Source organism: Hirundo rustica, chromosome 2 (assembly GCF_015227805.2).
Source record: "Hirundo rustica isolate bHirRus1 chromosome 2, bHirRus1.pri.v3, whole genome shotgun sequence".
Taxonomy (NCBI): domain Eukaryota; kingdom Metazoa; phylum Chordata; class Aves; order Passeriformes; family Hirundinidae; genus Hirundo; species Hirundo rustica.
In genome coordinates, this window is record NC_053451.1 from 4,489,133 (window position 1) to 4,502,339 (window position 13,207).

Genomic DNA, 13,207 nt, shown 5'->3' on the forward strand with positions numbered 1-13,207 from the left:
TTCAGCAGCTTCTCCAGGCAGGCTCTGGGATGTGTCCTCGAGACTTCCAAAGGCTGCTTCCAAAGGCTCCGTGGCTGGAGGGGTGGGGAGGCAGCTCTGATGAAGAGCAGTGATGGCCACTCTAAGACGTAGCTGCTTTTCTGGTGAGCTGCCTCCACCAGCTGCTTGTACCGAGCTCTGCTCCTGGCCAGGGCTTCCCTCAGGATCCTTCTCAGCTTCCCAGTGTTTCCCTTCCAGACATCTGTTTTACTTAATGGTCTGGGAACTGTACACAGCTTGTCAAGTTCCCCTAAAATTAATTGGTGCCTCACTGTGTGTACTTCCAGGCCTTCTTCTGGGGAGCTCTTGTTGCTCTAGAAGGGTAAGGGGTGAGCTAATGGAGGAACAACCAGCAAAACCTCCCAGGCTGCCCACAGGAGACAGGAAATAGCGCAGTCTGTGGGGCAAGTGCTCCAATCTCATGTGAGCAAGGAATTCTAGACTAAGACACGGAGTGGAGAGAGGGCCAGGAAGGCTGCGCTTGCATGTGTGCTACTTCAGTGGGGAATGAAATGCATAAACCATGTCTATCACATGATACAGATCTCTGAGATCTGAGAAGCTTTCTGTTGTGCCTCGAAATAAATCATTATTTGACGCCATCTCAACCACAGCACTCCTTTAAGTGGCTTGTTGTAGCTGCAGGCACGATGGGACGCTACACCCTGCTCTCACCTTCGGCAGGTGCTCTGTAAGAAACGGGCTGAGCAAATGGAGCAGCCCCTGTAGCAGGGAAGGTCTCAAACCAATGGATCTTCTCCCTCAGTTGCCTCATGGTGGGGTCAGGAAAAAAGCCCTGCTTTTAGCAGAGCCTGAACAAAAAAATGAGTTTCAACACAAGGAGGCTCAGATTCAAGATGCCTCAGGTGGGATGAGGAAGGGATCACTCTTGGCCGGATGGAATGGTTAAAGAGGATGAACTTTAAGCAAATGAATACACAAAATGCATAAATTATCTAACCTGAAGCTATTCAGAAGGTTAAATTAGAAAGTGAAGTCACGGAACTGTCAAAGAAGGTGCACGGAGAATGCAAGATGCAGGGACAGCGCAAAATACTTCTGATAAATGCTATAAGTAGACTGTGGTACCTCCCCATTTAAACTCAGTTAGAGACAGCCTCGTTGTAGCAGCACAGGGATTCAAACTCCTCTTAATTTATCAGGCTGGGAACAGAAAATCAGAAGGGTAAAAGAGCCTACCCAGAGCTTCCAACTGCAGCGGCTTCCAGGACTCATCAGTTAGGACTGTGCTATCTTTGTAACACATTGCTATTAAATTAGGTCTACGCTGGACACGGGCAGGTCAGAGAAGGAGGTTCATATTTATCTAAGCCAGGAATTTAGTCTAAAAAGGTACACAGATAGGGAGTGGGGGAAAGTGATAGCAAGCGCTCTGCTGGCAGCCAGCTTGAGGTGTGAATGCTGAGCTATACCCACAGAGATGCTTTGTTAGCTGGACCCTGGAGAGCTCAGGAGCCCCAGTGGCACCGAGGATCCAGGTCTGCAAAGCTGCTTTCCCACCCTTTGGCTTTATTCAGAGCCTCCAGCCTGTGAGACTCCTGAAAATTGGGCCAAACAGTGGGGAAATGTACCCAGGCAGCTGTAATTAGCTGTTATGTTTGAAAATGCCTGAGTTTTCGGACCAGCCATAATGATGCATTGGAAATTTAGTCTTTTCCATGGGTGAGCAACTCCTCCGTATGCCCTAAGGAAAATGCAAGCAGGCAACTCCTGAGCTGAAGCTTGGCCTTTGACATAGATTATCTTTTGGTGATGTGAAGAAGATAATGGTCTCTGTTTCTGAGTAAAACAGCTCATGAAATTCTCCCAAAATGCTCTAACGGAGAAACCCGGTGTTTGCAAGAGCTTCGAAACACTCTACCCCTACTTCAGTGCTCTTTTACCTGCTGGCTGACTGGAACTCGTTCACGTGTTCTTTCTCTGGCAAGAAGAGGAACTAAAGTTCCTTCAACCTCAGGCACAGTTTCCCCAGGTTCAAGCTGGGCCACCGGAACCAGGTGTCCAGGAAGTGTGGGCCCAGTGCCTGCACAACACTTGCTCAAGTGAGTGAATCAGCACTAGGAAGCTCTGGCCAGCAAATCCCTGACTTCACAGGTGCTGGGAAGAAAAATTAAATTCAACTTTTGATCTCTGGAATCACCAGAATGATCCAGTGATTTTTGAGTATGTTAGTTGACTATGTCAGGACAATGTATTACATGAGAATGAAGCCCTGATGAGAGTGGAAAAGGCAGCTTTGCATTGAGCTGGGAGATGAAAGACACAGTCCTAACGTTTCTTTTTTTTTTTTTTTTGTAGGAGTAACCAGTGTATTCAGCAATCCATCCCTTTTCTTCCACTCTGTCCTCTTCACAAGGCACCTGCTGTCTGGAGGACCACATTTGTTTGCACCCCTCTGCCTCTAACTGGGAACAAACACCTTCAAACTGGGGATGGGAACCCTGGGTTCTCATGGAGGGACAGCATCGACCACCCCATGCACGCTGTCAAGACTAAATGGAAAGCCAAATTAGACTGTGCACATCTCCTAAGCTGAACATGCCCTCACTGCAAGGCCCAAGGGGTGAAATTCCTGGGAAGCCTGGCCCACCAGCTCAAGTGTGTGTCTATGAAAACAGGGCATGTTTCATCCGAACTTGCATCGGGAGGAACGTGGCACCCAGCAGAAAGGTATTTCAAAATGATTGACGGCTTGAGTAAGCCACGATTCCTGTTGCAGTCTGCAGTTGTAAAGGATGAAGAAACCCATTCTAAAAACAGGAAGAAAGAATAAAAATTAAATTGGTTTTGTGTTTTACACAGGCAATAAAATAACCGTTCCCAGACTCTTGCAGATGTGATGCCAATTTATTTTGACCTGAGCTTCCCAGAGGCAGAAGTTTGCTGGGCTTGAACAATGCACTGCAGCAGGGAGGAATCATAAACACTTATGGGGCCTGATGCTGAACAGCCACTGGCTTCTCCTAGCAGCCCACACGTGGAAGAACTGCAGAAACAGCACGGTGCTGCCTCTCTGGTGGCCCTATCAGCACCACTAACCTGGATACAACTGAAGACTGCTTCTTATCTTTCTAATGCTTGGTCCAGTCTATTTTTGAATCATTCATGGGAAAAAGATTTCTACTACTATTGGTTTCCCCTACACCACTCCAAACCATGCCAGACCTCACTGACAGAAATCCTTCCTGCTGTTTGGTAAGATGTAAAACCTTCCTTTAATTGGATCCCATTATTCCCAGGCAAACTGCTTTTACCATGCACTAACAATTTCTGTTTCCTCTGTGCTAACAGTTTTACAGTACTGTCCTCAGTCTCCCTGCAAAGCCACACCTACTTGTTAAACCCCAATCTTCTGAGCCAGAATTCCCTCTCCTTTGCATTTTTGTGCCTTTCTGTGCACAGAAGTCACTGGTCTGCAGCTTTTAGACATCCAGGTTTTCCAAACCACACATGCTAATTCTCTGTGCACTTGAGAAGCCTGGGATGAACAGGGGGTTTATTGAAGCTGGCTGTGGTAAATCAATATCCTTTGCAGATTAGCCACCAGTCATCCACACTGGCCAAAACCCTGTGTGCATCTCTTTAGAAAGGGTAAACAGGTGTATTTGCATATGAAAAAAAAACCAAAAAACAAAAAAACAAAACAAAACAAAACAAACAAACAAAAAACCACCAGCTTTGCTACCTGTTCTGTAGGGTTTGAGCTCTTTTAAAATCCGATGAAGAATGATGAAGAAAAAGCCATGCATGTTAATCTGTCATCAATCTGGCAAGTGAGGTGTGGGTCTTTGATTGGAGAAGACTTCAGAAACACCTTCAGCAAGTGATGTGCTTGAATCTGACAAGAATTTGGTCCAGTGTCTTTTCTGTCTTTCCGAAAAGTGAAAACTTCATCCGGCACTAACGGAGCAGCCAAGGCTGATCCTCACCAGTACTTACCGGGACCCAGATCCTGGCGCTAAGATATAAAGATACAACTGAGATTCGATGTAAAAGCGTTTCTGGCGTGAGACTGCATAGCTGGATACATTGTGACCTGCATGAAGTGTGGCTTAAATCCTTGCCTATGTGAGACTGTAGGAATGAAGTGCCTCTGTCACAAGCAGGTGTGAAGCAACTCTGCAGGGAGTGTGCAATAACCACTTGTGCTTACACAACAGCTCTGCTGTCCCTAGACCACAATCACCTCATCCTGCTGTCCTGCAGACTGCTAAAGGCATGGCTCTGTCTGCAAAGCACCAAGACAAGGTCCTCCAAACGGGTTTCCTTGCTGCTGGGTTCAGCTGCCAACTCAGATCCCAAATTCAGGCTGTAGAGTTGTTGTTTTAGGAGAAGGAGCATCCACCTCTCAAAAACAGCTGTTAACAGACCGCAGTGGAAAGAGAATGGAAAACCAACCCCAGTTTGTGTGGGCTGGTTCATTTCCATGATAAAAGCCAGCAAGTTTCCAAGCGGCATCTATTGATAAAGCAGTGCTGATGTTTTCCCCTGTTCTTCAGATAAGCAGCTCCTGGGAATGCATGAGAAGGTATGTGGGATATGCTGCCCAACTGCAAAGCATCCTGCCAATTAAACTGTGGAGCACAAGACAGAAGGCGTCTCCAAAATGCTGTCACCATGGCTTGGGACACAAAGACAACCAAACTAGGGAGTGAGGAGAGGTTCAGGAGGATTATCCCTCCCTGGTGGCACAGGAAAAGCCTTAATTCCATTTATTCTGGGGTCTCTGCTAGGTGGAAGAAAGGGCTGCAGCACAGCCCAGGGGGTTTGGTTTTGCTGTTTTCTGTCCTTCGAGAGGGAGGCCTCCAGTCATGGGGATGTGGAAGTCTGGCAAACCTGATCCTTTCCAGGACCCTTTGCTGCAGCCATGCTATTTGCTGTCAAGCAGGTCCCAAATCTGCCCAGACCTGAGGAGTAAAATGGGGTCATATAGTACCTCTCCCCCTTAAATAAATATAAGTTATAAATATAAATAAGTTTTATATATATATATATGTTATAAATATAAATATTATATATATTTAAATACTACTCCCTTTATCTTCATAGACACACTGTGTGAACATGTCATTTTAATGGGTTTGGGAGGAAACCCTGAACATAAGTGTATTTGAGGTTGAACTGTTCTGTTAAGCAAAAAGAGAAAAAAAGAAGAGGGGAACAGGAACACTTTAACTTTTAAAACGAAAGCCAATCGTCAGAGCTTCCTGCGAAAGGGATATTGCTTCCTGGCAGAGCCAACCATGGCGTAATGCGTGTTCTTAATCTCGGCTCCACAGCTGCGAGGGTGGGCAGAGACCTCTCACCTCCTGTCCTGCTGCTCTGAGGACCAGGATGGGCACAGATTTCAGCCCCCTCACCTGCACAGTACCCACTCCTGCACCCCCTCCAGTTCGGTCCCCTTGGGTGACAATTTCCTCAGTGCAGTTTTCCTAAGGACGGGGTGAGTGCTGCCCAGGAGGGTGAAGTGAGCAGAGAACTGCCCTCAGCCCTGGAAAAGCTTGCCCTCTGCTGAGTCAGTGCGCCAACAGGAAAAGCTGAGCTCTAGCAGGGGGAGTTGCAGAAAAGAGACATGGCAACGGAGGTGCCACAGAATTAAATGACATCTGTTGGCAGGCACAAAGAAGAGGGGAGCCTTCCCAAAATACACCTGGCTGCTGCACCTCAGCAGCTTGGGGAACCCATCACACCACAGGGAGCTGCTCACGTGAAATTCAGTCTTGGATTGTTTCCCTTTGCTGTGCAAGTAAAGTTCAAGTGTCTGCATGCTCCCAAGCCCCTACAGAGAGGCTGGGAGGAGGAATGCCATGACTGCTGTGGAATATGGGCTGCAGAAAGCCACAAGCACTTTCAGTGGATGCCTTAACTCACAACATCTGCAGCAAGGTTTGGGAACCCACAAGCCATGGGAATTAGACAGCTTGGGCCAAATCTGAAGATGTAAACTAACAAAACAGCACAAAAAATTTCTGATAGTACTTGTACCATGAGTGCAAAGAATGTTTTGTGGCTGCTTTTCTTTACAAATGGCTTAGCTTTCCCCAGTGCAGTTTTACACATTTCTGATATGAACTCATGTTAACAATCTGTGGTATAAACTTCACGATTTCTTTCCATCTGCCGTAACACCGGAAAGAAAACTGATTCTCAAATCGATTTTGCATCAAGAAGATGGGCCAAAAAACCCCTCAAACGACAAAACAAAACACTGAAGATCAACAGGCTCACAAAATTATGTGAACTGCAAGGGCAGGGTTTTGCTGCCTTTTTCTCCTTCTTCGGGATCTTAAATAGTTTGCTGCTTTCAGTGTGGCACGTTCCTGACAGCAGGATTGCTAAGACCATAGGTACTAGTCCCTAAGGAGCAGCAAACCCACACTAACCCCTCGAAGAAAGAGATCCCAACTATCTTGCCCCTGTGGGTTTTTCAAAACTAGAGTCTTCCTGCCAGAGATGTGGTGGAAATCAGCTGGCTAGGTCAGCCCTCTGCCCTTTTCCTCCTAATGCTGGTGATCCTCATGAGTCCCATTAGAGCAAAGAGCTTGCCAGTTATGCCAGCAGGAAAGCACGGAGCAGCTTTGCCTGCCACTGATGAAGCAAGCAGGGAAATGACAGGATTCCTCTCGTTCCTGCTGCACAGGATCATTAAATCTGGCTTTAAAGCAAAAAGACTGTGGAGAGCCTCTGTGTCCTGCCTGTGAAAAGCCCTCAGGAATAAACAGAGCAGAGAATCAGCTGGTGGGAAATCAAGTTCTTGCTCTTGGTTCTATTTTGGTCCAATATTTTCTTACATTTGGGACAATAAACACCTTTTTGGAGGCTTGGGGCAGGACCGAGCACACTACTTATAGAGTATCTTGGAAATTGAGATGTTTTAAAAATAAGAATAGATTCAGCAATCTATAGATGACAACCACCCCTCCCCCACCAAAAAAAAAAAAAAAAAAAAAACACAAACAAACAAAGCCATCAGGTAACACAGGGAAAAGGTGGGAAATAGAGTAAAGGGACAGAATCAAGAGCAGGGAGCTCTTAGGTCAGATCCTTCAGAGAAGTATACTTCCTGGCCACCAGATCTTCCATATGTGTCACATGTGACTACAAAAAGGAAGTGGCAGGTGTGTTCTTCTCTGCTCAACTTTCTACTCTGTTCTTTCCTCCCTAAAGAGGGAGGAAATACTCGAGGGTCACAGTCCTGTCTGTGGAGAGGAAAGGGGCTGAGGGAGAGTATCCTCAACATGCCAAAATACCTGTTTCAGCCCTAAATCATAACAAACTAGGAGCTCAATTCCCCCTCCCCTCTGAAACATCCCGGGACACTACAGTGAAAAAGAATAAAACAAGTGTTTACATTGAGTGAACTTGGCTCCGTCAAGCCTGAAAACCCTTGTAAAGCCAAACATTTGTCATGTCACATAAGTAGTCTGTGCTGAGCTGGTTTCACCACTGCTTGATCCCTCTCCACCCCAAAATCTATTTAGAAGATTTGGCTGGGGACATTTTTTGTAACAAACACACCTGAACAGGCCAAATTTTAACCCTTGCCTGTGGGGTAGGTCAGCACAGACAACAAGGATGGTGATGTTAGCACCTGGGTGTTATCACAATTGCCCAGCTGAGTTATGCACTGGAAATTTTCGAAGAAAAACTGAAGTGGTGCTTGAAGCACGCTGTTCCCTGGCTCTGTTGTGTGTCCCCTGGTACTGGGGCTGCATCCACGCAGAAGGAAGGCTTATCTGGGAAGATAATATAAAGTGTTTAGTAAGGTCTCTGTTTAGCAGAGAGAAATACCAAATGTCCTCTTTCATAATTTGAGGTTTTGCCAATGTTGTAATCACCTTTCTATTTCCTGTGCCCCTCCTAAAAATAAATATTCTTTTTCCCTTGCCACTTTAAAAAACCGTTTGAAAAGCTCGCAAATCCAGCCTGACACGACCAAAGCAAGCACCGCCATTCCCATTTTGAATGAATGGGACAGGAGGCAGAGGGAGGTGAGCTGCCTTGCCCAAGAGGGTGTTACACAGGAGAAGGCTTGAACACAAACACCAGGGAAGCCAGACTCCTGTCCAGCAGCCATGTGTCCACCCTGAGACGTGAGATCCAACTCTCCTGAAGCACGGGGCGCACGGAAAAAAGGGACAGAAAACCCGCTGGGGCTGTGCTACTACTCATCTACCTCGCCCAAGCACAGGGTCTCGGGTCCCCTTTCCTGACCCAAAATGCTCCATTGATGAGGAAAATCTCCCAATCCACGTGGGACAGGGGCGACACACAGCTGAGGGTGTGCATCACAGCTGCTGCTGCACGGGTTGGGAAGGAACCAACCCCAAGGAGCCTGTCACCCCGGGAAGGTTCGTTCTCTTCTGTCCCCATTTTTAACGTCTCCTTAAAGCCTCCTTTCAAAATGACACCTTTTAAAATCTAACACTCTAATCACACGTCGGGAACTAATGAAGTAAATGGCAGCTCTTCCTCGTTCCCCTTTCACAGAGGTAATTCCTTCCCAAACCATCCCCCTGCTTTCCAAATCTGGACTAAAACCTGCAAAAGAGTCTGAGGTGTACGACAGGAGTTGGGTGGGGGGGGGGGGGTGGGAGGGAAAGAGACCTTTATCTGAACCCCAGCAGAGGGATCTTCTGTAGCTGCCATCAGGGAGAAATTGCTTTGCAAGGTGGAGCTAAAGCAGATCGCGGAGCCAGCCTCAAGCTAGTGGAAATAAAAAGTTTTCTTTACCTCCATGTCCTGCAAGAGAGAGGTGTCCTCGGGGCAGTCTTTCCTCCCCACCCCTTTCCCTGTTATCCGTGGGAGCAGTTCAGCCGAGGCGGAGCGGAGCCGAGCCGTGGAGGGAGTGGGAGATCCCAGCTCCTGCTCAGCCCGGACTGACAGAGCCCAGCGAGTGGCCCTGCGCTAGGAACAAGGAAGAAGGGCGGGTGGGTGAGAGGAAGGGAGGGAGGGAGGGGAGAGGAGGGGGAGGCAAGGCAATCAGGGTTTAAATTTAGACACAAATCTAAACAGATACTGTCCTTCCCGGAGCGCGGGGCTCGTCAGACGACGAGCAGCAAGCTCTGCCTCCGCGCCCAGCCTCGGGGACACCGCATGTGCATTTCCTCTCCCTCTTTCTCTCTCCCCCTTCCTACTTTCTATCACCTTATCTTTATTCCCCTCCCACCCCTCCGTTTAGTCTCTGTTTCTCTCCACCGCTTGCAGTTCCTGCCCCGCTATCTCCGCTTCGATCTCCCCGCTGTCCAAACTTCCCTCTCCCAGGCTGCAGGGTCTCTCGCCTGCTTGTTTGCGAGGGGAGAACCCCTCTCCTAACTGCAGCTTTCCTTTCTCTTCCTTCTTTTCAGTGATCGCACTCAGCGATGAACTGTCCTTGGAAAGGCAGAATAGGAAGGGAGCGAGGATGAGGACTGGGCTGGAACAGAATTTAAGGCGTTGCCCTGGTGCGCGGCTGGGACTCCCAGGAAGGACAAAGATCCAGCCACAGGGTGATCCCGCAGAAGGAAGACAGGGCTTCATTGCGGGCACTAGCAGAGGGTCCCCGTGCAAGGTTGTCACTGTCCAGCTGTCAAGCAGGATCAGCTCCTTCCACCTTGCATTTGTGTCCCACACCACCGGGTCAGGAGGCGCGGGTTGTTCTCCTCTCCCTTCACATTTGTGTGCACTGGAAAAGAGGAGCTTCCGTGGTGGTAGAAAAATTCGGATGGGGAAAAAGAAGCCTCCGGGATGTTTTTGCTGCAGTTTCCCTTTCCACGCTGATCGCAGTGTTGTAAACCGGACATCTCTTTTAGAAACTGTTTGCGTACGCTCGTTCCCAAAGAATTTCAGTCCCCACCTCTGGAGAGCAGGGTAGTGCAGAGGAATTTGGAAACGCTCCCTTTGTCTTCTGCTGGCTTCCTCGCCTTGAGTGCAGCTGCAAAGTGACACAACGTCCTATCGTCATCTTGGCACGATACCTTGGGGGCAGAAGAGAGTTAAAGCGTGTTTTCTAGAAGGGATGCATACTTCTCCTTTGCAGCGTTTCACAAGTCCCTGCTGGCTGCGGCCGAAAACGCTCCAGCATGGATTTAAATGTGAGCATCGTGATATCCCAGCTCCCTGTTACTGATAGTGGTTCTTCCAGTGGAGTTAACTGTTGCTGTCCCGCCTGCTGCAGGACTCCCGTGGAATTTGCAGATTTAAATCGTGGTCCAGTTATCTCCCAGATTCAATGTACAATGGTCACTCTGTCCTCAGCCAAAAGAATGATAGGCTGAGTTGCTGCAATCTGGAGATTGGGCAAGAGGACTAATTAATCTTCTGTTGTTGAAAAACTAGATTAGATGAAACCCCTCTACTGTAAGCAACCAGAAGACGCTGCAACCGTAGACATAAGAAAATCTAAAAGAAACATGAAAATGAAACTACCACTAGTTTGGAAATCGTATAGATTTCTTCAAGTCCCGACAATGGCACATTAGAAGAGGGCATAGAAACTGAGAAGTAGGCTTAAGGCAGGGAGGGCAGGATTCTTCCAGTGCCCGTGCTTTGCCTGTTGTGGGAGCAGGAGGAGGATTTCAAGCCCAGGGATTTCACTGGACATGGGTCACAGGTTGTTTTCAAGGTATCTGCCGTGTAACACCATCAAAGGCACACCTCCCATGACTGTTTCCTGCTGCTCAGGGGCTGTTTCAGTATTTTCTTTCTGCTTTCAGGGGTTCTGCTGTGCAGAGGAAACCGTTTGCCTAGGTGTACAGAAAAGGAAACTGCTAGGCAGAGGCGGTATCTTTTCACCCATACCACTAAAGCAAAGGCTGTTGCAGCTGCCCCACCACAATTCTTCACTCCATTTATTTCTGCCTCCAAGTGTCTTGCCACAAAGCAAATCTTTATTGTCTGCTGGATTCCCTAATGCCATTGCTCTGGGCATGGCACGCAGCACTCAAGAGTGCTTTTGTCATTTTTTCCGTACTTTTGACATTTTTGATGCTAAATCTTCCTTCCTGAAGGAGCAAGGGGCAAATGCACGAAAATACATATGTTTTTCTCCACACAGGAAGACATAAGGTGCGGATTTGTTCTCCTCTTTCTTGTTTCTGGACTGAAAACCATAAGGAAATCTGAACAAATGACCCACATGCTTTAGCTGCAAGAGTTTTGAAACAAACCTTATTCAGGGAGGTTCAAGAGAGAAACTGGGTGTTTTACATGATATGCCTTTGCAAGCATTTTGAGGTGTCTTCCAGAATGACTCTTTGCATCCTTCTGTAAAACCCTGCTTACAAATCTGGGATGTAGCAGTGTCTATGAGACTAACTTGCTCTTACAACCCCCCCAAAAATTCCACATCTGTTCTGCTCTGCAGGAAATATATATATACACACACACACACACATATATATATATATATATAGTTACCACTAGTGCCATTAAAACAGACTCTGGGGGGAAATTTCATTTGACTGAGAAAATGCTGCAATTGTGGCCCCCTGGATTTTGCAGCTTCCTGTCTGATTCTTTTCAAGACATGTGAGGCCAACACAGCAAATTTCCTTCAGGAGAAATGACTGGCACTCCTGCTACAGGCAGCATGTGGAGGAGAGGTGCAAGGAATTCCTTCATTCCTGCAAAACAGGTGGCATAAGAGGTCCTGCCATGCTCAAAAACACCGTGGGCAACATCTTCCGATTTCCTGCATTTACAAAGGATGGATAATGGAGCCTCTGCAGGGTACTCAGAGGGAGCAAAAAAAAGGAGATGCAGAGACATGGATATGATTTATCCAGTTAGTTAAAAGAGCTTTGGAGGGCATCTGAAACTTTGTCTCTGGCACTTGTGTCCGTGCAGTTATCTCATTTGGGTGTGTCTGCCTAGTTGCCAAATCTGGGAAGGTATGTTAGTCAGGGTGGTGGGAGAGCGAAGGGTGGAGGGAGCTGTGGGTTCCTGCAAGACAGACTGCAATTCTGTGCTTTGTTAAGACGTTTGTTGAGGGTTTTAGGACAGCTCACCTGTCAGTGCCAGTATCTGAGGTCATTCTGTCCACCTCTCTGCCCGGCCATGGCTGCTGTTATCCATATAATTTCCCAGAATTCACACCACTAACCAGCAGCTGTTACTATATTTGGGCATTTGACCTCCTGAAAATGGGGTCTCAACCCTTCCTGTCCCCACTCAAGAAACTCAATTCTCAACTGAAATAAAAAAAAGGAGGGGGCAGGGGGAAAATAAGGAAACCACCGAAGAAACAACACTTGCATTTCAAAGACCAATCCTGTTTTGGGTTGGCTTTGCACATCAGGTCTGACACTGGCAGGCCGACAGGAAGCGAACGTGAGCAGCGTTCTTCTATGGGAAACTCACTTTTTGAGCCCAGCGCTCTGCTAAGTGTGCCCTGAGCTGCCTGCCCGTGCCCCTCAGCGCTAAAACAACGGTGTGGATGCTGAGCCTCACCCTCCTCTTCTGGGACTTATCAGCAGGAAGTGAACTCAGCTGGAACGCTTCGTGCCATTGACATTTCTGTGCGCGGGTCCTGCAGCTGCAGAGAAGCACTTCTGAGAGCAAGAACACACAAACACATGCGTGCCACCACCCACACGGACACACAGACACACGGACACACGGGCCGGCGTGCCAGGCTCTCCGCAGCCCGGGGAACTGATGTCAGTGGGAAAGTCCCCTTACCAAAGGGAATTAAATGGAAGGACGTGGCTGTAAAGTGGCTCTCACTGAGCTGGATTGGAATGTGAGTTTGTGTGTTTTCCGTGGTGGCCACGTAAAAAAAAATTAGGTGGTAGAGTCTAACTGAAAGGTTGAATCATTTCACATGTTCCTGACTGTCAGCTGGTGCCTGAGCGCTAACATCGTGGTTCAGACTAACCAGGCTTCTGAATTAGGGCTTCCTAATTGCCAAAAGCCTGTCTCTAAGCAAAGTTTAAAAGTGCTGTATGGCACAGGGAGCATTTCACCTCGTAACAATGAAATCACAGTGAGGATGATCACCCTGTTCCCACTTGTTGTTCAGATAACTGGTGTCATCTCCTGCAGAACCTAAATGTCTTTGGGGAGCTCTTCTTTCACTGCTGATCGGCCTGACTTCAGAGAACAAACTGAGCTGGGCTGTTAAGAGGCATGGCTGCATTGTACTCATAGAGTGGTGGGACAAATATTA

At 47.8% G+C, this 13,207-nt stretch overlaps 1 protein-coding gene across 2 annotated transcripts in view; it reads right to left on the reverse strand.

Moving 5' to 3' along the window:
- Window positions 1–8,962, reverse strand: part of RCSD1 (RCSD domain containing 1) — a 30,113-nt gene extending 21,151 nt beyond the window's left edge. For both annotated transcript variants that reach the window (XM_040056639.2, XM_040056640.2), the window contains exon 1: window positions 8,794–8,962. In XM_040056639.2, coding sequence (XP_039912573.1) covers window positions 8,794–8,799 — 6 coding nt within the window. In that variant the 5' untranslated portion in view covers window positions 8,800–8,962. The remainder of the gene's footprint in view (window positions 1–8,793) is intronic.
- Window positions 8,963–13,207: the final 4,245 nt, after the last annotated feature.